Source organism: Ooceraea biroi, chromosome 13 (genome assembly GCF_003672135.1).
Source record: "Ooceraea biroi isolate clonal line C1 chromosome 13, Obir_v5.4, whole genome shotgun sequence".
NCBI classification, from domain to species: Eukaryota; Metazoa; Arthropoda; class Insecta; order Hymenoptera; family Formicidae; genus Ooceraea; species Ooceraea biroi.
In genome coordinates, this window is record NC_039518.1 from 2,202,424 (window position 1) to 2,228,771 (window position 26,348).

Consider the following 26,348-nt stretch of genomic DNA (forward strand, 5'->3'; position numbering starts at 1 on the left):
TTGCGGAAAAGGATTTTCTATTCTGCACAAGCAATAAAGAGAATTTTCGAAACTATTTTTTCACTATAGCGATGGTAATTGCAGTTTCGAAAATTCTCTTTATTGCTTGGCAGAATAAAAAATCCTTTTCCACAAATGAAGTATAGATAGAAAGAAAGTCCGCTCTACAGGACTTTATATTCAGAATGGAAAAAAGTTAGAAAAGACAAATGCAAGTTTTTAACTTTTCTCCATTTTGAATATAAAGTCCTGTAGAGCGGACTTTCTTTCTATCTGTACTTCATTTGTGGAAAAGGATTTTTTATTCTGCACAAGCAATAAAGAGAATTTTCGAAACTATTTTTTCACTATAGCGATGGTAATAGCAGTTTCGAAAATTCTCTTTATTGCTTGGCAGAATAAAAAATCCTTTTCCACAAATGAAGTATAGATAGAAAGAAAGTCCGCTCTACAGGACTTTATATTCAGAATGGAAAAAAGTTAGAAAAGACAAATGCAAATTTTTAACTTTTTTCCATTTTGAGTATAAAGTCCTGTGGAGCGGACTTTCTTTCTATCTATACTTCATTTGTGGAAAAGGATTTTTTATTCTGCACAAGCAATAAAGAGAATTTTCGAAACTATTTTTTCACTATAGCGATGGTAATTGCAGTTTCGAAAATTCTCTTTATTGCTTGGCAGAATAAACAATCCTTTTCCACAAATGAAGTATAGATAGAAAGAAAGTCCGCTCTACAGGACTTTATATTCAGAATGGAAAAAAGTTAGAAAAGACAAATGCAAGTTTTTAACTTTTTTCCATTTTGAATATAAAGTCCTGTAGAGCGGACTTTCTTTCTATCTATACTTCATTTGTGGAAAAGGATTTTCTATTCTGCACAAACAATAAAGAGAATTTTCGAAACTGCAATTACCATCGCTACAGTGAAAAAATAGTTCACTAGCAACTCCAGCATCCCCTTAAAGATAGAAGAAAGGGGAAAGAACGTGTTCAGCAGTTCCGCTTCAACGAACAGCAGCAATGGCGAAAATGCCTAATTGCCAATTGCGGGGGCGCTAAAATTTATACGAATGTATTCGAAAAGTGGTCGCTTACAAAACAGGTTCCTGAAGGTGGAATAGGGCATATCCAACCAGTACTCCTCCGTCATTGCCGCATTGAACGAGATTCTCGCAGGATTCGCGAAAAGATCGCGCGGAACCGACGAATCCGAATTTTGCGGACTCAGCTGCTCCCTTCCACCATGACGCATGACGTGCGCTTTCGAATTCTCAAATTCGCGGGAAATCCCACCGGCCCGTTTCCACGGGATATCCGAAAATATTTCCCGTATCCGCGAGACGCAAGACTCGAACGGGACGTCCGCGTCGCTCGACGACGCGGCGATGAACAATTGCGGATCGATGTTGATTTTCGTATGTAACGCGTCGTTCGCCATTGTCGCACGCTTCAGTCCGATGACGATGACTCGGGAGATCCGACAGCTACGGAGAAGATCCACGGGATCGCCATTTGATCCCGGAGCGAGCGAGACCTCGCTCGCATCGAAAACTTCAAAACGAGTTGTCGAATAGCTCGTCATTTTCATACGAAGGTTATACTCTACTCGGGAAATAGGTTACAGACCTTGTGGCCGGTGAGAAGAGTTGACGCAGCATTTTAATCGATGATCGAGGTTCATATCGCGTGCGCTTTTTCTACGCAGTGATGAATCAACCGATTCGCCGGCCACGAATTAAAAATTTACGCGGATGCTGCCCCGCGAAATTGATTACTCGGTTCGATCGGAGATTGAAAACTGCCGAGTTTTCGCGTAGCATCGAAGTAATATTGTAACCTAACCTACCTATGTTAATAAAATATTTTATTGGAATCGGCAAATAGAAGTTCCGCAGCAGAGAGAAACCTGAGAGCGGCCACCAGCCTCCACGGGCACATTTCCTGACGTTTGACGCGCCGCCTGACGAAGTGGACGTGAACTAGTTCGTTACGCTCGGTAATGATACATGATTCGTGTCCAAACTATTCACAAGGAAGCTTTCCCATGTAAACTCTACTTTCGAACGAGTCATAGTGCGTTCGAAAGGGAAGGTAAAAATATTAATGTCGTGTTCGAGGGTTTGGGTGTATGAGCCTTGGTTTCGGAAAAATTTGCATCTAAAAGTGAGCATTTTCCAGCGGTACGAAAAGTACCATGAATAAGCACAATTCGGCGTGAAGCGCGGTAGTCTAGTGGCTAAGCGCGAGACTCGTATTTTGCCATCCGCGCAAATTGGGTTCGAGACCAAGTTGTGATAATTTTTTTTCTTCGGATTTTTGTTTCTTTGTGTTTGCATTATATTTTTTATTATGTAAATAATAAATTATTATGTAAATAATGATTTATTATGTTTTATTATATTGGGTTTGCCAAAAAGTAATTGCGTTTTTTTTATATAAATAAAAGGCGAATTTTTCATGGGAAACAAAAACTTTATTAAACAATATATTATCCATTTTGTTTGATTATCTTTTGCCATTTTTCAGGCAACTTCATGATCCCGCGCTCAAAAAAGTTCTTATCTTTTTCAGCAAAAAACAATTCCAACAACGATTTGATATCCTCATCGGCAGTAAAGGTTTTACCATTCAAGGCGTTTTGCAAAGAACGAAACGAATGGTAATCTGATGGTGCCAGGTCTGGCGAATATGGTGGATGTGGTAACACGTCCCATCCAAGCTGCAACAATTTTTCACGAGTGACCAAACTTGTACGTGGTCTAGCGTTATCATGGTGAAACACAACACCTTTGCGATTCACCAATTCTCGACGTTTCTGTTTGATGGCATCATTTAATTTATCCAGTTGACAGTATACGTCTGAATGAATGGTTTGATTCCTTGCAAGCAGCTCAAAATACACAGTCCCACCAGACTGACAGCATAATCTTTCTTTGGTGAATATCTGCTTTTCAAGTGCTTTCAGCAGGTTCATCACGCTTGCTCCACGATCGTTTTCGTTTGACGTTGTTGTAGACGATCGATTTTTCGTCGCCTGTTATCATACGTTTCAAAAATCGATCATTTTCCTCACGTTTCAAAAGAGAATCGCAGATGTCAATACACTCAGTGAGATGAATTTCTTTGAGCTCATGTGGTACCCAAATATCGAGCTTACTAATGTATCCAAGTCGTTTTGAATGGTTTTCAACACTCGATTTCGATATGTTAAGATTCTCAGCAATCTCTCGGGTCGTTAAACGCCAATTGGAATCGATCAGTGCCTTTATTTTGCCATCATCAATTTCGATTGGCCTTCCTGAGCGTGGTGCATCTTTCACATTAAAATCTCCAGATCGAAATTTAGTACACCAATTTTGGCACTGCCGCAGTTTTAAAGCATCTTCGCCATATATTGGGTTGGCCAAAAAGTAATTGCGTTTTTTTTAATATAAATAAAAGGCGAATTTTTCATGGGAAGCAAAAATTTTATTAAACAATATATTGTCCATTTTGTTTGATTATCTTTTGCCATTTTTCGGGCAACTTCATGATTCCGCGCTCAAAAAAGTTCTTATCTTTTTCAGCAAAAAACAATTTCAACAACGATTTGATATCCTCATCGGCAGTAAAGGTTTTACCATTCAAGGCGTTTTGCAAAGAACGAAACAAATGGTAATCTGATGGTGCCAGGTCTGGCGAATATGGTGGATGTGGTAACACGTCCCATCGAAGCTGCAACAATTTTTCACGAGTGACCAAACTTGTACGTGGTCTAGCGTTATCATGGTGAAACACAACACCTTTGCGATTCACCAATTCTCGACGTTTCTGTTTGATGGCATCATTTAATTTATCCAGTTGACAGTATACGTCTGAATGAATGGTTTGATTCCTTGCAAGCAGCTCAAAATACACAGTCCCACCAGCTGACAGCATAATCTTTCTTTGGTGAATATCTGCTTTTCAAGTGCTTTCAGCAGGTTCATCACGCTTGCTCCACGATCGTTTTCGTTTGACGTTGTTGTAGACGATCGATTTTTCGTCGCCTGTTATCATACGTTTCAAAAATCGATCATTTTCCTCACGTTTCAAAAGAGAATCGCAGATGTCAATACGCTCAGTGAGATGAATTTCTTTGAGCTCATGTGGTACCCAAATATCGAGCTTACTAATGTATCCAAGTCGTTTTGAATGGTTGTCAACACTCGATTTCGATATGATAAGATTCTCAGCAATCTCTCGTGTCGTTAAACGCCGATTCGAATCGATCGGTGCCTTTATTTTGCCATCATCAATTTCGATTGGCCTTCCTGAGCGTGGTGCATCTTTCACATTAAAATCTCCAGATCGAAATTTAGCAAACCAATTTTGACACTGCCGCAGTTTTAAAGCATCTTCGCCATATATTGGGTTGGCCAAAAAGTAATTGCGTTTTTTTTATATAAATAAAAGGCGAATTTTTCATGGGAAGCAAAAATTTTATTAAACAATATATTGTCCATTTTGTTTGATTATCTTTTGCCATTTTTCAGGCAACTTCATGATTCCGCGCTCAAAAAAGTTCTTATCTTTTTCAGCAAAAAACAATTCCAACAACGATTTCATATCCTCATCAGCAGTCAAGGTTTTACCATTCAAGGCGTTTTGCAAAGAACGAAACGAATGGTAATCTGATGGTGCCAGGTCTGGCGAATATGGTGGATGTGGTAACACGTCCCATCCAAGCTGCAACAATTTTTCACGAGTGACCAAACTTGTACGTGGTCTAGCGTTATCATGGTGAAACACAACACCTTTGCGATTCACCAATTCTCGACGTTTCTGTTTGATGGCATTATTTAATTTATCCAGTTGACAACAGTATACGTCTGAATGAATGGTTTGATTCCTTGCAAGCAGCTCAAAATACACAGTCTTACCAGACTGACAGCATAATCTTTCTTTGGTGAATATCTGCTTTTCAAGTGCTTTCAGCAGGTTCACCACGCTTGCTCCACGATCGTTTTCGTTTGACGTTGTTGTAGACGATCGATTTTTCGTCGCCTGTTATCATACGTTTCAAAAATCGATCATTTTTCTCACGTTTCAAAAGAGAATCGCAGATGTCAATACGCTTAGTGAGATGAATTTCTTTGAGCTCATGTGCTACCCAAATATCGAGCTTACTAATGTATCCAAGTCGTTTTAAATGGTTTTCAACACTCGATTTCGATATGTTAAGATTCTCAGCAATCTCTCGGGTCGTTAAACGCCGATTGGAATCGATCAGTGCCTTTATTTTGTCATCATCAATTTCGATTGGCCTTCCTGAGCGTGGTGCATCTTTCACATTAAAATCTGCAGATCGAAATTTAGTAAACCAATTTTGACACTGCCGCAGTTTTAAAGCATCTTCGCCATATATTAAGTTGGCCAAAAAGTAATTGCGTTTTTTTTATATAAATAAAAGGCGAATTTTTCATGGGAAGCAAAAATTTTATTAAACAATATATTGTCCATTTTGTTTGATTATCTTTTGCCATTTTTCAGGCAACTTCATGATTCCGCGCTCAAAAAAGTTCTTATCTTTTTCAGCAAAAAACAATTCCAACAACGATTTCATATCCTCATCAGCAGTAAAGGTTTTACCATTCAAGGCGTTTTGCAAAGAACGAAACGAATGGTAATCTGATGGTGCCAGGTCTGGCGAATATGGTGGATGTGGTAACACGTCCCATCCAAGCTGCAACAATTTTTCACGAGTGACCAAACTTGTACGTGGTCTAGCGTTATCATGATGAAACACAACACCTTTACGATTCACCAATTCTCGACGTTTCTGTTTGATGGCATTATTTAATTTATCCAGTTGACAACAGTATACGTCTGAATGAATGGTTTGATTCCTTGCAAGCAGCTCAAAATACACAGTCTTACCAGACTGACAGCATAATCTTTCTTTGGTGAATATCTGCTTTTCAAGTGCTTTCAGCAGGTTCACCACGCTTGCTCCACGATCGTTTTCGTTTGACGTTGTTGTAGACGATCGATTTTTCGTCGCCTGTTATCATACGTTTCAAAAATCGATCATTTTTCTCACGTTTCGAAAGAGAATCGCAGATGTCAATACGCTTAGTGAGATGAATTTCTTTGAGCTCATGTGGTACCGAAATATCGAGCTTACTAATGTATCCAAGTCGTTTTAAATGGTTTTCAACACTCGATTTCGATATGTTAAGATTCTCAGCAATCTCTCGGGTCGTTAAACGCCGATTGGAATCGATCAGTGCCTTTATTTTGCCATCATCAATTTCGATTGGCCTTCCTGAGCGTGGTGCATCTTTCACGTTAAAATCTCCAGATCGAAATTTAGTAAACCAATTTTGACACTGCCGCAGTTTTAAAGCATCTTCGCCATGTACATGACAACTTTTTATGAGCTTGCACAGCGTTTTTCCCTTTTCGGAAGTAATAAAACAAAATATGACGAAAAAGTTCTTTTTGATTTTCCATTCTGAAATCGACGGCAAAGAAACAATTGTTAACGAAATCGTGTACTTTCTTTTTGTAAAACAAGCTTGAACTGTGAGTTGTTAAGCTACATAATGAATTTGCGGTTTAGAATGAAGTTAGTTACATTTCAAGACATGTATGTCCATCTATTGGAAAAAAACGCAATTACTTTTAGACCAACCCAATATTTTGGAGGTATACGTATATGTATAATGAGACATAAACATATACATTTAACATTTGTAAACTTTTTATTTATTTATATAGTTTGTATACTGTCGAGTGTTTATTTATTATAAAATTCTGACTCATTAAAAAAAAGTGCCACAACCTCTATGCCTATGACTGTACAGTGTTGCGGATGAAAATTTATATAAAAGCATTTATGTTTTTTATGCTTTTATATAAATTTTCCATCCGCAACACTGTACAGTCATGTGAGAATTTTATAATAAATAAACACTCGGCAGTATACAAACTATATAAATAAATAAAAAGTTTACAAATGTTAAATGTATATGTTTATGTCTCATTATATACGTATACCTCAAAAATATAATAAAACATAATAAATCATTATTTACATAATAAAAAAATATAATGCAAACACAAAGAAACAAAAATCCGAAAAACAATTATCACAACTCGGTCTCGAACCCAACTTGCGCGGATGGCAAAATACGAGTCTCGCGCTTAGCCACTGGACTACCGCGCTTCCCGCCGAACCGCAGCTATTCATGGTATGTACTTTCCGTACCGCTGGAAAATGCTCCTTGCATCATTACCGAGCGTAACGAACTAGTTCACGTCCACTTTGTCAGGCGGCGCCAAACGTCGGGAGGCTGGTGGCCGCGCTCAGGTTTCTCTCTGTCCGCAGCGTATCGGGAATGCATCGCGCATTGGCGTGAAGTGAGCCGCGGCGCATGCGCGCCAACTGTCACCGAGCCCGCGTACGCTGTTATTAGCAGTTAGCTTGACGTTACTCGAGTGTGTTATCTGAGTGTTGTTATCCAACTGTCAGGAAAATGATGACCTCGTCGGAAACGTCGGAGGTGGAGAATTTAGGAGGCGAGAAGGTCGCCGAGGACTCGGCGATCCTGGAGGTGAGCTCGATGGCAGTGGGCGGGATCGTGAAGCAGGAGAGCCGCGACGTCGACTTCTTGTCCAACTGCAGCACCTCCATCGAAGGCTCCGTGGTACGTAGAGTAGCGTAACCCGGAGACCCACTTTGGCAGTTCCTCGCGCTGACGTCCAGCTTATTTTCTTATATCTCGACGTCGTGCCCTGGGATGATTGAGCAATCTTCAATTTAACATATGCGTTAAGCTTGTGTAATTTTGTTTAACAATAGTTTTTAAAATAATATTTGTGTGTTTTGACGATAAGTTAGACAGAAGGAAATTTCATAATTGATCGATAATTAATCACTTGTTCTTACAACTTTGCAGATTGCATCCCCGTCTATCGATAGCTTCTCTACTCTGGCAGACCAAGAGATATCGGACTTCCAGACAGATTCACGAGACTTGCAGGTCAAGGTAGACAACCCTCAGAAACATCTGGAGAGTCTTGAAACGTACATTACATTCCGTATCACAACCAGGGTAAGTGCAGCCATCGTAGTACGACTTTGATGGTTCAATATCGATGTATATCCAAGTAACGTAGCTTGAACAATCTTCCAGACTACTCGTCCAGAGTTTGAAGAAGGAGAGTACGTAGTTCGTAGGCGGTACAATGACTTTATCTGGCTGCGCCAAAAATTAGTGGATACTTATCCGACACACATTATACCGGTAAGTTTTTGCCGCTGTCTTCTTGAATTTGTCGTATTTATATATTAGATCTCAAGGAATCTTGGTGAATGTTATCATAGCCTATGCCAGGCAAGCACACGTTGCTCGCCCAGCTGGACCGCTACTCCAAGGAGTTCATCGTGGCACGCATGAAGCTCTTGCATATATTCTTGAACAGAGTGGTGAATCATCCTATTCTCAGCTGCGACAGGAATCTTCATATTTTTCTCACGACTAAACCCGCGGTAAGCGTAGATACGATCCCACTGGGTAAGCCGTAGTGACGAAAGTCACATCGAATGCGAATTAATTAATTTTCTACGTAGGAGTTTCTCGTTCATCGTAAAAACCGTGGCAACGTACTCGGCAAAGTGACGGACTCCTTGCAAAATATCGCGAGCACGTACACGATAAAGCAGCGTAACTTGGAGTTCGATCAGACGCGCGACTACTGCACGGCGTTGGGTGAAAAACTGTCGACCATAGACAAGATTAATCACCGCATACACAAGGAAAGGCAAGGTACTCGTAACACACTCCTCTCACAAATATATTGGGTTGTCGGAAAGTAATTTCGTTTTCCACAAAGAGATGTCGTTAGTCGCGTTCCTCGATACTTAGCCTTACTCTAAGCGGCAAATTCGTTTAATATTTTGACAACTGACATTTCAGACGTCATTTAGTATCTTATTGTGTTGCGATCTGTCAAGTAATTTTTTTTGGCATCACATCAAACATGGAAAATCAAAGTGAGCATTTTCATAATATTTTGCTTTTTTACTACCGAAAGGGTAAAAATGCAGTGCAAGCGAGAACAAAATTGTGTGCCGTGTACGGAGAAGATGTATTGAGTTAATGTCAGTGTCAGAATTGGTTTTCGAAATTTCGTACTGGAAATTTCGATTTGAAAGATGCGCCACGTTCAAGTCGGCCAATTAAAGCTGATGACGAGAAAATAAAGGCTCTGGTGGATGCAAACCGTCGCATAACAACACGCGAAAGTGCTGAAAAGTTAAATTTATCGAATTCGACCGTTTACGATTATTTGAAACGCCTTGGATTCGTTTGAAAGCTCGATATTTGGGTTCCACACAATTTAAAGGAAATTGACTTGATTCGACGCATTACCATCTGCGATTCATCGTTGAAACGTGAAGAAAATGAACCATTTTTGAAGCGAATCATAACTGGAGATGAAAAATGGATTGTTTACAACAATGTTAAGCGAAAACGATCATGGTGCAGGCAAGATGAACCTGCTCAATCGACATCCAAGGCAGATATTCATCAAAAGAAGATCATGCTTTCTGTATGGTGGGATTGGAAGGGAATCGTATTTTTCGAGCTACTACCAAGCAACCAGACGATTGATTCGAAAGTGTATTGTCGTCAGCTGGATGAATTGGATGCTGCCATCAAGCAGAAGCGACCGGAATTGGCGAATAGGAAAGGTGTCGTATTCCATCACGACAATGCCAGACCACACACAAGTTTGGTCACTCGCCAGAAGCTTTTACAGCTTGGATGGGATGTGCTACCACACCCACCATACTCTCCTGATCTGGAACCATCCGATTACCATTTGTTCCGGTCTCTACAAAATTCTTTGAACACTGTAAACTTTGATTCAAATGAAGGCGACAAAAATCACTTGCTTCAATTTTTTGTCAATAAGAAGAAGGACTTCTATGAGTGTGGAATCTTAAAGTTGCCAGAAAGATGACGAAAGGTAGTGGAACAAAATGGCCAATACATCACTGAATAAAATTTATTCTAAATATGAAAAAACCGCCTTTCATTTTTCCTTGAAAAAACGAAATAACTTTCCGAACAACCCAATACAATCGTATTGCAAAATTGCCAATTTTTACATTACCGTGTAATCCAACAGATTATCTAGTCGAGCTTCATCAGTTGCACCCCATATTCACCCTGTGGGCGACTTCGGAACCAGAACTTGCGCCGATCCTATTGGCGATCGCTAAAGCGGTGGAAACGAACGCGATGGCGCATCAGAAACTCTTGGAAAACGTGCCCAACGATGAACGCGAGTACGTCGCGTATATAGAAGCGGTAAAGAATGCATTCTCCCGACGGGATTCGATGCAGATCGAATACGAAATAACTCTCGACCTACTGGCAAAGAGAAGATTCGAAAAGGATCAGGTATTTGTCTATGGATTATTATCCTTCAGATTTATTAAATTAGAAATTAATTAAAATTATTGGGTTGGCCAAAAAGTAATTGCGTTTTTTCCCATAGATGGACATGCATGTCTTGAAATGTAACTAACTTCATTCTAAACCGCAAATTCATTATGTAGGTTAACAACTCACAGTTCAAGCTTGTTTTACAAAAAGAAAGTGCACGATTTCGTTAACAATTGTTTGTTTGCCGTCGATTTCAAAATGGAAAATCAAAAAGAACATTTTCCTCATATTTTGTTTTATTACTTCCGAAAAGGGAAAAACGCTGTGCAAGCTCATAAAAAGTTGTCATGTACATGGCGAAGATGCTTTAAAACTGCGGCAGTGTCAAAATTGGTGTACTAAATTTCGATCTGGAGATTTTAACGTGAAAGATGCACCACGCTCAGGAAGGCCAATCGAAATTGATGATGGCAAAATAAAGGCACTGATCGATTCCAATCGGCGTTTAACGACACGAGAGATTGCTGAGAATCTTAACATATCGAAATCTAGTGTTGAAAACCATTTAAAACGACTTGGATACATTAGTAAGCTCGATATTTGGGTACCACATGAGCTCAAAGAAATTCATCTCACTAAGCGTATTGACATCTGCGATTCTCTTTTGAAACGTGAGGAAAATGATCGATTTTTGAAACGTATGATAACAGGCGACGAAAAATCGATCGTCTACAACAACGTCAAACGAAAACGATCGTGGAGCACAAGCGTGATGAACCTGCTGAAAGCACTTGAAAAGCAGATATTCACCAAAGAAAGATTATGCTGTCAGTCTGGTGGGACTGTGTATTTTGAGCTGCTTGCAAGGAATCAAACCATTCATTCAGACGTATACTGTCGTCAACTGGATAAATTAAACGATGCCATCAAACAAAACGTCGAGAATTGGTGAATCGCAAAGGTGTTGTGTTTCACCATGATAACGCTAGACCACGTACAAGTTTGGTCACTCGTGAAAAATTGTTGCAGCTTGGATGGGATGTGTTACCACATCCACCATATTCGCCAGACCTGGCACCATCAGATTACCATTCGTTTCGTTCTTTGCAAAACACCTTGAATGGTAAAACCTTTACTGCCGATGAGGATATCAAATCGTTCTTGAAATTGTTTTTTGCTGAAAAAGATAAGAACTTTTTTGAGCGCGGAATCATGAAGTTGCCTGAAAAATGGCAAAAGATAATCAAACAAAATGGACAATATATTGTTTAATAAAGTTTTTGTTTCCCATGAAAAATTCGCCTTTTATTTATATTAAAAAAAAACGCAATTACTTTTTGGCCAACCCAATATATGGCGAAGATGCTTTAAAACTGCGGCAGTGTCAAAATTGGTGTACTAAATTTCGATCTGGAGATTTTAACGTGAAAGATGCACCACGCTCAGGAAGGCCAATCGAAATTGATGATGGCAAAATAAAGGCACTGATCGATTCCAATCGGCGTTTAACGACACGAGAGATTGCTGAGAATCTTAACATATCGAAATCGAGTGTTGAAAATCATTTTAAACGACTTGGATACATTAGTAAGCTCGATATTTGGGTACCACATGAGCTCAAAGAAATTCATCTCACTAAGCGTATTGACATCTGCGATTCTCTTTTGAAACGTGAGGAAAATGATCGATTTTAGAAACGTATGATAACAGGCGACGAAAAATCGATCGTCTACAACAACGTCAAACGAAAGCGATCGTGGAGCAAGCGTGATGAACCTGCTGAAAGCACTTGAAAAGCAGATATTCACCAAAGAAAGATTATGCTGTCAGTCTGGTGGGACTGTGTATTTTGAGCTGCTTGCAAGGAATCAAACCATTCATTCAGACGTATACTGTCGTCAACTGGATAAATTAAACGATGCCATCAAACAGAAACGTCGAGAATTGGTGAATCGCAAAGGTGTTGTGTTTCACCATGATAACGCTAGACCACGTACAAGTTTGGTCACTCGTGAAAAATTGTTGCAGCTTGGATGGGATGTGTTACCACATCCACCATATTCGCCAGACCTGGCACCATCAGATTACCATTCGTTTCGTTCTTTGCAAAACACCTTGAATGGTAAAACCTTTACTGCCGATGATGATATCAAATCGTTCTTGAAATTGTGTTTTGCTGAAAAAGATAAGAACTTTTTTGAGCGCGGAATCATGAAGTTGCCTGAAAAATGGCAAAAGATAATCAAACAAAATGGACAATATATTGTTTAATAAAGTTTTTGTTTCCCATGAAAAATTCGCCTTTTATTTATATGAAAAAAACGCAATTACTTTTTGGCCAACCCAATATATGGCGAAGATGCTTTAAAACTGCGGCAGTGTCAAAATTGGTGTACTAAATTTCGATCTGGAGATTTTAACGTGAAAGATGCACCACGCTCAGGAAGGCCAATCGAAATTGATGATGGCAAAATAAAGGCACTGATCGATTCCAATCGGCGTTTAACGACACGAGAGATTGCTGAGAATCTTAACATATCGAAATCGAGTGTTGAAAACCATTCAAAACGACTTGGATACATTAGTAAGCTCGATATTTGGGTACCACATGAGCTCAAAGAAATTCATCTCACTGAGCGTATTGACATCTGCGATTCTCTTTTGAAACGTGAGGAAAATGATCGATTTTTGAAACGTATGATAACAGGCGACGAAAAATCGATCGTCTACAACAACGTCAAACGAAAACGATCGTGGAGCACAAGCGTGATGAACCTGCTGAAAGCACTTGAAAAGCAGATATTCACCAAAGAAAGATTATGCTGTCAGTCTGGTGGGACTGTGTATTTTGAGCTGCTTGCAAGGAATCAAACCATTCATTCAGACGTATACTGTCGTCGACTGGATAAATTAAATGATGCCATCAAACAGAAACGTCGAGAATTGGTGAATCGCAAAGGTGTTGTGTTTCACCATGATAACGCTAGACCACGTACAAGTTTGGTCACTCGTGAAAAATTGTTGCAGCTTGGATGGGACGTGTTACCATGATGTTACCACATCCACCATATTCGCCAGACCTGGCACCATCAGATTACCATTTGTTTCGTTCTTTGCAAAACGCCTTGAATGGTAAAACCTTTACTGCCGATGAGGATATGAAATCGTTGTTGGAATTGTTTTTTGCTGAAAAAGATAAGAACTTTTTTGAGCGCGGAATCATGAAGTTGCCTGAAAAATGGCAAAAGATAATCAAACAAAATGGACAATATATTGTTTAATAAAGTTTTTGTTTCCCATGAAAAATTCGCCTTTTATTTATATAAAAAAAACGCAATTACTTTTTGGCCAACCCAATATTATATATTAAAAATTAGACATAATAAAATAGAAATACAAATTAAAAACAAAAAAAAGAAATGCAGTCTGATCGCATTCGTATGCAGTTGGTAGGAAATACGAGCTGCACGATTTCCGCGCAAGGATGGGGCGGCTCTCTGTGGAAAGCGGAATCCCGCGATGAGAAGTTGGAGAGGCTCGGCCAGACGATTCCGCGACTAGCCAAGCAAGCGGAGATACTGCACGATCGCGTGGAGTGCGCGAACGAGAATCTACGGAGCGACTTGCAGAGGTGGAACGTGGAGAAGCAACAGGATCTGAAGAACATGCTGATCGCGATGGCGGACCGACATATCAGACACTATCAGCAGTGCATGAACGCGTGGGAGGAGACCCTCGCCGGCCTCAAGCTCGACGGAATCGGCAGCTCCGACGTTAACGTAGGGCCGCCCGTTAAAATACCCGTTTGAACAGCTGGCCTGTCGCCATCCGGAAAGACGAGAAAACAAACGTTACGTACGCGAAGCTAGTAACACGTCAGTTCGTAAGAATCTCTATTAAGTAATGACACGAAATTTATTGCAATCCAAAGAACAATCTTTATCGTTAGCTTCAGATACTCATCGCTTCTGAAACAGCGTCGAATCGTCGTCTCGGGATCTCGGGGGAGGAGTTACTTAGTAATTGCGAATTTGCAACTTGGTGAGTGCATTTAACAATGATGAACGTCGTGCATTTATGTACAATACGCTAATATCAAAAGTCTATCTCGGCACACCGCGATCCTGCAATAACTAAGTGAAAAATTCAGTGTAATGTATTTTGCTCCGACATACGTGACTATATGTGGGACTCCAGTTTCACCGTGTATGTGTATCGTGTACAAGAAATATTCTTCAAGATGGATCTCTTGTTCGTTTGTTTTTTTTTGTTTTTTTTTAGAGAGATTTAGGTCATTAATTTGGGGACCAAGTATCGAGTTGGCTGTCACCGTTCCCTCCCTCTCTCTCTTTCTCTCTCTCCCTCTCTCTCTCCTACTTTGAATCACATTACAATACATTTATTGACAATCAGTTTAGTCATCGCTATATCTAGTTACCAAAGTACAGTAGTTACCATAATACAATAGCGTAGATAAATTCAATGTATAGTATACAGCACTGGTAAATTTTACAAATCGGAGCGCAATGCTTACGAGTTTCGTTGTATCGTTAGTTAGTTACCTTCGTAGTCTAGGGCTGTGTTCGGGGAGCTCACTATCAGCGCTATTTAGCGCTAAAACTCTATGTAGCGTGACATAAATTATAGATTAGTAGCGTTAATAGCGTCTCCGCGAACATACCCTGTGTCTCTAAGTTATGAACAAGTCACGTCGCACTCCTAATCATTATGCTCGGCGTTGCGGAAGAATAACGTGTAGCAGGGAGTGTGTTCTATACAACTTAGCATATTCCTCTCGTCGTATCTGTTATTTATGCTCGGTCGAGTACTCCTTATCGTTTGTTGTAATAAACCTGACGCGGAGTACGTTTCTATACATTATACCGCCGCGCTGGCTTAACCGGGCTTAACGCGCCAGCCAACACGGCTGGATTTGTATTAATAAATAAATTATTGTTTGCAATGAGACGTGCGGTATTTTAGTTCCGTTGCCCTCTTCTCATTCTATTAAGGCGTCGGTCATTATCGGCGTTATGTAGAACTGCACCAGATTGTCCAGATCCGTGAGCTTGGTTATAGACTCGCCTGCAACAACATCGTCGGGTCATGTGTGCGACATCGCCGATATCGCTCGAGGAACGAGACCGCGCGAGACTCCTCGATGTACCAACCTGCCAAGCTCATCTCGTTGTGGAGGAAGCGCACGGTGTGCGCGTACGGCTGCTGGATCTTTTCCCGCAACTGCGTGGCTAAGCGACGCGTCGGGTTCCACAACTGGCTACGAAAATTCGGTATATTCGTGATAGTCGGCTTCCAGGATTCCGGCTTCACCTCCTCCAGCGGCAGCACGTCCGTTATCCTGTACTCGCTCGTGTCGATGTTCCACGTGAATTTACAACCGACCTCGTACTGCTTCCTCTCTTGCGAACTGAATGCATTAATTTGTGGAAATTATCTGCACGGCGATCCGTTATTTTAATATAAATAACGTAAGAAGTGCGGCAATTCGTGCAAGTGAAGTTAACACACGATTAGATCAGAAACGTATAACTCATAGGATGGGAGAATAGCATGTGTGCTTACCATTGCGTTTGGCTACATAACTCACTTGCTTGGATCTTCATTATATGCAAACATATAATATCGCCGCTAAGCGCGCACACGTCAATTATTTCGATATCATAGTCGCTACAATGCCAATACTTTTTCTTGAATCTCGTGCAGATCCAGTCTGCTATGTGGTGAGAGAAAGTCTCGATATCGAAACTCAACTGTGTTATCGAAACGCACGGCACTATCTGCAAATGTTTTCAATCGCATTAATAACATTGTATTCATTTATCCTTATAACTATCTGTTATTCTTATTCTTATTTTTTTCAATTTTAAGGTAGAAAGTACCAATTTCTCCGCTTTGCTGTTGCTGATCATCTGCATTTGAACGTATCCGGAACCGTGCACGAGCATTGGAAGTACACATTGATAGCTTACGTATCCTCCCGTTTCTTCGTCTGCAAAAATGATCTCAATATCGATTTCTGTGTAATTATTGGGTCGTCCGGAAAGTTCGTGCCGATTTTTAATAGATGGCGTTGGAACATGTCTGAATATATCAATGTTATTGAAAACATACGATTTATATACATATGCTTAAAGGTGACATTTCAACGCATCTTTAGGAAAAACGTTGTTTCAGATTAATTGATTCGTGTCAGTTTTGTACTCTTTTCAAGATGGAAGAAAACAAAGAACATTTTAGACACTTGATGCTTTTCTATTACCGGAAAGGCAAAAATGCCTCACAAGCAACAAATTCGATATGTTCTGTTTACGGAGAAGGCGCTTTAGCTGAAAGAACCGTACGTAAGTGGTTCGCTAAGTTTAGAGCTGGTGATTTTAACCTTAAGGACCAAGAACGCTCGGGCAGACCTCTACTACTGATGATGACCAAATCAAGACACTGATCGAGAATAACCCGCGCTACACGACACGTGAATTGGCAGAGATACTGAAAATATCGAAAACCACTGTCCACGATCATGTAGTGAAGCTTGGTTACGTAAGTCGCTATGGTGTATGGGTTCGCATAATTTGGCCGAAAAATTTAATGGATCGCATTTCCATCTGCGACTCGCTGTACAAGCGCAACGAAAACGTACCATTTTTGAAGCAATTAGTGACGGGTGACGAAAAATGGATCATTTACAACAATGTAGAACGAAAAAGATCCTGGGGTAAGCGAAATGAACCAGCATTAACCACTCCGAAAGCCGGCCTTCGTCCAAAAAAAGTCATGCTCTGCGTCTGGTGGGATTGGAAAGGAATCCTATATTATGAGCTCCTACCACACAACCAAACGATAAATGCAGATAAGTACTGCTCGCGACTGGACGAATTAAAGACAGCGATTCAGGAAAAACGTCCAGAATTAGCTAATAGGAAGGGCGTCGTGTTCCGTCAGGACAATGCCAGACCTCATGTTTCTTTGACTACCCGACAAAAATTGTTGGAGTTTGGCTGGGATGTGCCACCTCACCCACCGTATTCACCAGACATTGCACCTTCAGACTTTCACTTATTTAGGTCTTTGCAAAATTCTCTTAGCGGCAAGAACTTCAACTCTTTGATCGACATAAAAAACCACCTGGAGGAGTTTTTCGCCGAGAAACCTAAGAAGTTCTGGGAGAATGGAATCTTCCGGTTGCGTGAAAGATGGACAAAGGTTGTGAAACAAAACGGTGCATACATAAGTCAATAAATATTTATCGACATAAAAGAATGTTGCCTTTGAATTTTCCTTCAAAATCGGCACGAACTTTCCGGACGACCCAATACATTACGAACTAATCGAAGCAGAATGGCGTATTATGTTTCAGTACGTACCTTCCACGTCCGTGATCACCGATATCATCTCGTCGTCGAGCTCTATGTAACTGCGCTTGAAACGCGCGGTGCACTTTATCGAAGGATACTGCAAGTTATTTCTAGGGACCAATGGCGAGAAATTCGGGCAACACTTGCCGACGCGGTCACGGTGCACGCCGCCGTTGAACAGTTGATTCTGGTTCAACGGCCGAAGTACGTTCTTCTCTGCTGGCAAAATTTACTTTTATCAGATCCATTCGTCTAACTCTCTTCTCGATGAATAACCAAGAGCTTTACCTGTTTCGGGATTCGTCAGATCGGTAGCTATACTAATGTCTTGAGCAAGATTCAACTCGTCCGACTCGCTCTGATCCGAGTCGACCCAGTGCCGGCGGCCGTTCGGCAACACCGGCGACATCGCCGGCGAGGAGGGTATCTGATGTATGGAACAGGCGCCGCGGTGCTTGAACTGATCGCGTATATGCTTGAAGGGGATGATGTTCTCCGCGTCTTCCGCTTCGTCGCAGAACTCGTACTTCTTGTCGGCTAATCGGCGCTTCCTGAACGAGCTGAGCTTCTCGCACGTCGTCTCCTGCGCTTCATCCGTGAACTCGTACGCCTTCTCCGCCTCGAGGATCAGCTTGTGCGTCGCCCTCGTCGTCCGAGCCGATTGGCTCGCGTTAACGACGGGCGGGGGCGAGTGCAGACTTGATCTCTTGCGCGGGCTCGGGTGGCGAAACGACCTGGCGATGGGCGGCGACATCAAGCGGGACGAGCGCGACGACGAGGCGGAGCTAATTGATACGGACTGCAGCGGCGAGCTTATAGACGCCACGGAATTCGCATCCTGCTGCGAGGCGCCAGGTTGCGGCGAGCTCGAACGTTGCTGGCTGCTGCTACTGTTGGTACTACGTTGCGGGATCTGGACTCTGTGACTAGACTCCGAGTTGCGGGTGCGCAGGATGTCCGACGGCGGGGTAAGTATCGGGGACGACCACGTGGTTATCGTCCTGAGATCAGCTGGCAGTCTCTGCGGCGTCGAGCGCGGCGAGCACGACGGGTGTTTCACCAGCGTGATCAGATCGCTGCCGATGTTAAGCTCCTGCGACGTATCCTCGCAAAAGTCCTGCAGAATTTTGTCCCGCACCGAGATGGCGGTCTGCTCGACGCCGCCGGCCCGCGAGACCGGGCTGTCGCTGCCGCCGCTGCCCCGGCCGCACCTGGTGCACTCGGCCGTGCTCGAGCAGTCGCACAACTTAATACTTAAAGCGACGTCAGGTTTACTACTTATATCACAGACACAGTCGCTTTGATTGCTGCTTGAGGTAGTTAACGGTAAGTCGCGTCCTAGCTTAACCGGCTCGTCTAGAAAGTCCTGCTCCAGGCTGGACTCGCACTTCGGCGAGCGGTCCACGCACTCCGGCGTGCCGACCTTCTCGTCCGAGCTCTCGTACTTCTGTCCCTCTTCTGTCCTCGAGGAGTAGTCCGTCTCCTCGACGTCACTCATGTCCAACGGGATCGTGTCCGGCACCATGGCTCCGGGCTCGTGCACAGAACTGTCCTGCTTGTCGCATGTTCTTTGATTCTTCGATCTCGGTATGTTTAAGTCTACTCGGAGAACGTGGAGGAAATTCCCCGTGTTGACCACCACGTGGTTCCAGTAATTCAGACACACCGTTGCCCGAAACTTCGGATACGGCGAGATCACCTCGTACGTCGTGTGAACTGTCAATCCATGTTGCAAGCAATTACACCGCACGCAACCGTCCCAGTTTGCCGCTAGTTCTGTACGACGCAATCACAATTGTATCGTTTTATGAAAATGTATAACAGCATTGTGTAAATATCTGTATAATTTATTACCTTCACCTTCTTCCTCGTACGATGCAGCGATCTTTAAGCAATCTTTGCAATTATAAAGAGACGGTACCGTCGTTATAGTTAAATATGCTCTATCAGTCGGTTGTAGGTGTAAGAAATTTGTACTACTAAAATAAAGAAAGATTACTGACTTTGCGCGTCTCATCCTTCGAGTCTAAGACGAGATAAAATTCACGACGTACCAGAGGCCGTGTATTACAAGTTTATTCCGCTCCATTGGCCATTGCGATATAACTATGCTCAATTCTCTATAAATCGTATAATTCCCAAACAACGTAACTTCGGCAACTTTGCGGGCGACGCGGTTTGGCGTGATAGCCCACCAGTGTAACAGGTATTTGTACAGGGACGTGTTACTGCTGACATCCAGCGTATACGTGTACGTGAGCAGGAACTGACCACATTGCGTTAATCCCATAACGATGTGTCTTGTAAAATAAAAATCGCTTACAATTATGCTTATTTCAGGACACTAAAAACCTGTCATTTTGCCATTTTCCAAATTAATTATTGCATCATCAAATATAATAAACATAATAAATTGCAAAATATAATGAAATAAAAAATATAATATTAGGGGTGTGATTTAGTTTTGAGGGTTTTTTTGCTCAAAAGCGCATGTATTTAAATATGATAATGAATGAATACCTTCATCAAAATATTTTCCTTCGTTTTCTATAACTTTTTCCCATCTTTCTGGCAAGAGATGGATTCCACCACGATAAAATCACTCTTCTTTTCAGTTGATCCATTCGTCGATGAATTTTTGCACTTCTTCCAAATTATCAAAGTGTGTATCCTCTAAAGCGTGTTGCATCGACCGGAACAAATAATAATCGCATGGAGCAATGTCCGGAGAAGACTTGCCATTCAAGCTCTAATAGTGTTTCTTTCACTGATAACGCAACGTGAGGTCGAGCGTTGTCACGAAGAAGAATCACTTTCCGTCGTTTGCTCGCAATTGGTGGTCGTTTTTCGTCCAATGCTCGCTTCAACTTGTACAATTGGTGTCGATAACCATCAGCCGTGACAGTCTCGTGCGGATTTAACAGCTCATAGTACACTATCCCACCAAGTACAGAGCATTACTTTTGAACCGTGAATATTGCGTCTCGGAGTGGGTGTTGATGGTTCGCCTGGATCCACCCATGATTTTCCGCGTTTCGGATTATCAAAATAGATCCACTTTTCATCTCCAGTAACAATTCGAGACAAAAGACTCTTCTTTTTTTGCCCGGCGATCAACGAAATGCAAATGTTCAACCGGTTCGCAATGGCACTTTCCGATAATTGATGTCGAACCATTTCCCTTCTTTCTGAATTTTTCCCATTTCATGTAAATGTTTGGTAACTGTTGTACGATCAACATTTAATGCTCTGGCAAGAGATGGATTTCACCACGATAAAATCACTCTTCTTTTGAGTCGATCCATTCGTCGACGAATTTTCGCACTTCTTCGAAATTATCAAAGTGTGTATCCTCTAAAGCGTGTTGCATCCACCGGAACAAATAATAATCGCATGGAGCAATGTCCGGAGAGGACTTGCCATTCAAGCTCTAATAGTGTTTCTTTCACTGATAATGCAACGTGAGGTCGAGCGTTGTCACGAAGAAGAATCACTTTCCGTCGTTTACTCGCAATTGGTGGTCGTTTTTTGTCCAATGCTCGCTTCAACTTGTACAATTGGTGTCGATAACGATCAGCCGTGACAGTCTCGTGCGGATTTAACAGCTCATAGTACACTATCCCACCAAGTACAGAGTATTACTTTTGAACCGTGAATATTGCGTCTCGGAGTGGATGTTGATGGTTGGCCTGAATCCACCCATGATTTTCCGCGTTTCGGATTATCAAAATAGATCCACTTTTCATCCCCAGTAACAATCCGAGACGAAAGACTCTTCTTTTTTTGCCTGGTGATCAACAAAATGCAAATGTTCAAATGGCACTTTCCGATAATTGATGTCGAACCCATTTCCCTTCCTTCTGAATTTTTCCCATTTCATGTAAATGTTTGGTAACTGTTGTACGATCAACATTTAATGCTCTGGCAAGAGATGGATTCCACCGCGATAAAATGACTCTTCTTTTCAGTTGATCCATTCGTCGACGAATTTTCGCACTTCTTCCAAATTATCAAAGTGTGTATCCTCTAAAGCGTGTTGCATCGACCGGAACAAATAATAATCGCATGGAGCAATGTCCGGAGAAGACTTGCCATTCAAGCTCTAATAGTGTTTCTTTCACTGATAACGCAACGTGAGGTCGAGCGTTGTCACGAAGAAGAATCACTTTCCGTCGTTTACTCGCAATTGGTGGTCGTTTTTGGTCCAATGCTTGCTTCAACTTGTACAATTGGTGTCGATAACGATCAGCCGTGACAGTCTCGTGCGGATTTAACAGCTCATAGTACACTATCCCACCAAGTACAGAGTATTACTTTTGAACCGTGAATATTGCGTCTCGGAGTGGATGTTGATGGTTGGCCTGAATCCACCCATGATTTTCCGCGTTTCGGATTATCAAAATAGATCCACTTTTCATCCCCAGTAACAATCCGAGACGAAAGACTCTTCTTTTTTTGCCTGGTGATCAACAAAATGCAAATGTTCAAATGGCACTTTCCGATAATTGATGTCGAACCCATTTCCCTTCCTTCTGAATTTTTCCCATTTCATGTAAATGTTTGGTAACTGTTGTACGATCAACATTTAATGCTCTGGCAAGAGATGGATTTCACCACGATAAAATCACTCTTCTTTTGAGTCGATCCATTCGTCGACGAATTTTCGCACTTCTTCGAAATTATCAAAGTGTGTATCCTCTAAAGCGTGTTGCATCGACCGGAACAAATAATAATCGCATGGAGCAATGTCCGGAGAAGACTTGCCATTCAAGCTCTAATAGTGTTTCTTTCACTGATAACGCAACGTGAGGTCGAGCGTTGTCACGAAGAAGAATCACTTTCCGTCGTTTACTCGCAATTGCTGGTCGGTTTTGGTCCAATGCTTGCTTCAACTTGTACAATTGGTGTCGATAACGATCAGCCGTGACAGTCTCGTGCGGATTTAACAGCTCATAGTACACTATCCCACCAAGTACAGAGCATTACTTTTGAACCGTGAATATTGCGTCTCGGAGTGGATGTTGATGGTTCGCCTGAATCCACCGATGATTTTCCGCGTTTGGGATTATCAAAATAGATCCACTTTTCATCCCCAGTAACAATCCGAGACAAAAGACTCTTCTTTTTTTGCCCGGCGATCAACGAAATGCAAATGTTCAACCGGTTTGCAATGGCACTTTCCGATAATTGATGTCGAACCCATTTCCCTTCCTTCTGAAGTTTTCCCATTTCATGTAAATGTTTGGTAACTGTTGTACGATCAACATTTAATGCTCTGGCAAGTTCTGAAGTGGATCGTGTTGGATTGTCGTCCAATAATGCTTGCAAATCTGCATTTTCAAGCTTTCTTGGTTGTCCCGAGCGTTCTTTGTCCTTCACATCAGTATCACCACTTTTAAAGCGTCTAAACCAGTATTCACACGTCTTAATTCATGGGGTAGAATCACCATAAGTTTCCACAAGAATTCTATAACCGTCAGCCGCAGTTTTCTTTTGATTAAAAAACAAAAGCAACGCATGTCGGAAATGCTGTTTCGGAAGTTGCATTTTTACGATGATACAAACACGACTGTTATTGCATCTATTGCTATAATGTTACTAAATGTCATGGATAATGTCAACACTGTTATCGGAAACAGCTATTGAAACAAATTGACACTACAGCCATCTGTTGCAAAACCCTCAAAACTAAATCACACTCCTAATAAATATAATAAAAGAATTTTAGTTATTTATCTTTTCTTATTAATGGATTAAATGTATTGATTGGCCATGGAAAGTCCATGCTGATCCCTTAGCAAAACTCACAATTCAAAAAACACAAAACTGCATTAAAAATTAATAAGTTTTACATTACCAAAAAAGTCATGTGGAATTTTTTTGGCAGAATTCACACGCAAAACTTTGTACTAATTTTTAAGACAGAGTCTTGCATTTGAATTTTGCTAAGGACAATCAGCATGAACTTTCCGGTCAACCCGATATTCATTAATTAAACAAATCCGTGTAATATTAATATTGTTAACGTACCCTGCTTCGAGCGCAGACTTTGGGATTACATGTAAGAGAGGCAAATGCCGCCACTTAGGTACAGTGGTGAACAGTCTTTCCTCTGACGCGTAATTGTGCGCTGACAGGCATCCCCTCATCTGCAAGTAAACATTTTCCAATTCCTAATACAAAACCTTATGCTTCACAATTGCTTACACGAGCCACTGCACACCATTTTGACAATGCTTCTAAAACAAATTTTTTAGGATCCTGACGTGAACAGATTTGTTAAAGTATCAGAAAAGAGGACTTATGCATCGCGAAAGAATTACACATTTTTATCGGAGTTTACGAGACGTAATGGCAGCTCATAACGCTCTAAACAAAGTAAGCTGACAAGCCGAAAGATTAAACACTCTCTCGCTTCCTGCAAATGCTTTAAATCGTAGGATCGTCATAGCTAAGAGAATTAAAAAATCACTCCAGTTTGCAGAGACGCTGTCAGTCAGTGATGATGCCACTCATGTCAAGGTTTGAAGGTTAAGGCCGCTTACCTCGCGTATCATCAGCTTCTGCAGGAAATTCCGCTTGCTGCGGCGATGTGACGGGCACGGCTTGCGTCCCACCACGACGTACTCCGATTTTTCCGACGTAATGTCAGAGAAACACTCATTACAACAGTCTGAGGTAGTATCGGAAGACGACGCGTCCGCCATTTTTAAATAACCTCGCTCACTCGTGGCACAGGCACAGCACACAACACTCCCTGTCGGCACCTCTGATGTTGATGTTCATTGATGTTAGTTCAAACACGCAGGGTAAGACCACAGTGTAAGGATATACAGTAGGGACAAGCACCCGTTTTCGAGTCAGCCGCGCAGGTTTGCTTGCGCATCCCAAGCGGCCATGTTCTTGGGCGGCTTCCAACCCCGTTCAAAGTGAAGAACGCACATTGTCTCCGTAACTGTGATCACATATAGATAGAGAAACATAACCAAACATAAACATTCGCATATTGTATTGTATTGTTTGTTTTGTGCTTTTGTTAAAAACAATGTCTAAGAGAATACATCGAGTGCGGTGCAAAATGTTTTTCACAATGATTAATGATGATAATATATCATTTTTTCGCTTTCCAAAAGAGAAAGAAAGGTGTGCATTACATATGTATTTATAAAATATGTAATTTTTTTTAAGAAAACACATTAAAAATATTTGCTGATAGCGGTGGTTTCTAATATTATTGATACGCTACTTGCCGCCCGAAGACATGGCGGATCGGCTGAAAAAGATCAAAGGTGCCGACGCTCTTTGTCCCTACTGTATATCATTATATTGTGGTCATATGTAGAATATTTCCATGGGCTCCTGCTTCTGCAGGACGCGGCAACGCGGTGGCCAATCACCGTCTTGCTTTTCTGATAATACCGAAAAGCAAGACGGTGATTAGCCGCCGCGTTGCCGCTTTGCCGCGTTCTATGTGCGGGAGCCCAAAGTCTGCGCTTCCGCCTTAAGGTGATCCTGGAGTTGCTAATGAACTATTTTTTCACTATAACGATGGTAATTGCAGTTTCGAAAATGCTCTTTATTGCTTGTGCAGAATAAACAATCCTTTTCCACAAATGAAGTAGAGATAGAAAGAAAGTCCGCTCTACAGGACTTTATTTATAGGGACAAGCACCCGTTTTCGAGTCAGCCGCGCAGGTTTGCTTGCGCATCCCAAGCGGCCATGTTCTTGGGCGGCTTCCAACCCCGTTCAAAGTGAAGAACGCACATTGTCTCCGTAACTGTGATCACATATAGATAGAGAAACATAACCAAACATAAACATTCGCATATTGTATTGTATTGTTTGTTTTGTGCTTTTGTTAAAAACAATGTCTAAGAGAATACATCGAGTGCGGTGCAAAATTGTTTTCACAATGATTAATGATGATAATATATCATTTTTTCGCTTTCCAAAAGAGAAAGAAAGGTGTGCATTACTTATGTATTTATAAAATATGTAATTTTTTTTAAGAAAACACATTAAAAATATTTGCTGATAGCGGTGGTTTCTAAAGCCCGGTGTCCACGATGCTAGAAATCGGTCCGAGTTCTCGGTCCGAGAAATATGTAGCCAATCAACTTGCGGCTTTTCCGTAAAAGTGCAAGTTGATTGGCTACATATTTCTCGGACCGAGAACTCGGACCGATTTCTAGCATCGTGGACACCGGGCTTAATATTATTGATACGCTACTTGCCGCCCGAAGACATGGCGGATCGGCTGAAAAAGATCAAAGGTGCCGACGCTCTTTGTCCCTACTGTATATCACTATACTGTGGTAAGACACTGACATAGGAATATATGGACGGAGCCTATGCTACGAACTTAGGCAAGGGGGGTTCTGAGATTTGCGGTAAGGAGAGGCTGCTGGCAAATCGGGCGAGTTCGGCTGTTCTCGACATCGCTCGAATGATACTCGATAAAGTTTTGTAAAGTTGTGATACTGAAATTACATGTACGATGAGTTATTGTGTTGTGTCGGAATGTAGCAATCGCATTAATGCAAAAAGGAAAA

General features: G+C 41.5%; 2 protein-coding genes across 7 annotated transcripts; one reads left to right on the plus strand and one right to left on the minus strand.

Moving 5' to 3' along the window:
- The first annotated feature begins 7,393 nt into the window (after positions 1-7,393).
- On the plus strand, positions 7,394-15,387 carry LOC105283876 (sorting nexin-30). Its single transcript, XM_011346996.3, has 7 exons — positions 7,394-7,671; positions 7,924-8,079; positions 8,161-8,271; positions 8,352-8,516; positions 8,598-8,793; positions 10,163-10,437; positions 13,869-15,387. Exons 1-7 carry the CDS (start codon positions 7,501-7,503, stop codon positions 14,229-14,231), a joined length of 1,437 nt encoding a protein of 478 aa, XP_011345298.1. The 5' UTR covers positions 7,394-7,500; the 3' UTR covers positions 14,232-15,387.
- On the minus strand, positions 14,806-24,625 carry LOC105283875. 6 transcript variants are annotated; one of them, XM_026974615.1, is made up of 10 exons: positions 24,341-24,625; positions 23,826-23,944; positions 19,850-20,095; positions 19,650-19,771; positions 18,084-19,571; positions 17,805-18,011; positions 16,323-16,432; positions 16,006-16,220; positions 15,594-15,850; positions 14,806-15,507 (listed from the first exon to the last, which is right to left on the minus strand). In XM_026974615.1, exons 1-10 carry the CDS (start codon positions 24,500-24,502, stop codon positions 15,422-15,424), a joined length of 3,012 nt encoding a protein of 1,003 aa, XP_026830416.1. In that variant the 5' UTR covers positions 24,503-24,625; the 3' UTR covers positions 14,806-15,421. The 6 variants fall into 6 exon arrangements, with proteins under 6 accessions (XP_026830416.1, XP_019888708.1, XP_019888707.1 ...); XM_020033149.2 differs by having other exon boundaries at positions 17,805-18,014; XM_020033148.2 differs by having other exon boundaries at positions 19,650-19,774.
- Between the last annotated feature and the right edge of the window lie 1,723 nt (positions 24,626-26,348).

Coding starts and splice junctions, on each gene's coding strand:
- LOC105283876 (XM_011346996.3), top strand. CDS start 7,501: ATGATGACCTCGTCGGAAACGTCGGAGGTGGAGAATTTAGGAGGCGAG. Junction 8,794..10,162: donor CATACACAAGGAAAGGCAAG/GTACTCGTAACA, acceptor GTAATCCAACAG/ATTATCTAGTCGAGCTTCAT. Junction 10,438..13,868: donor GAAGATTCGAAAAGGATCAG/GTATTTGTCTAT, acceptor ATTCGTATGCAG/TTGGTAGGAAATACGAGCTG.
- LOC105283875 (XM_026974614.1), bottom strand. CDS start 24,502: ATGGCGGACGCGTCGTCTTCCGATACTACCTCAGACTGTTGTAATGAG. Junction 16,433..17,804: donor GGTGATCACGGACGTGGAAG/GTACGTACTGAA, acceptor TCATTTTTGCAG/ACGAAGAAACGGGAGGATAC. Junction 16,221..16,322: donor ACAGCAAAGCGGAGAAATTG/GTACTTTCTACC, acceptor AAACATTTGCAG/ATAGTGCCGTGCGTTTCGAT.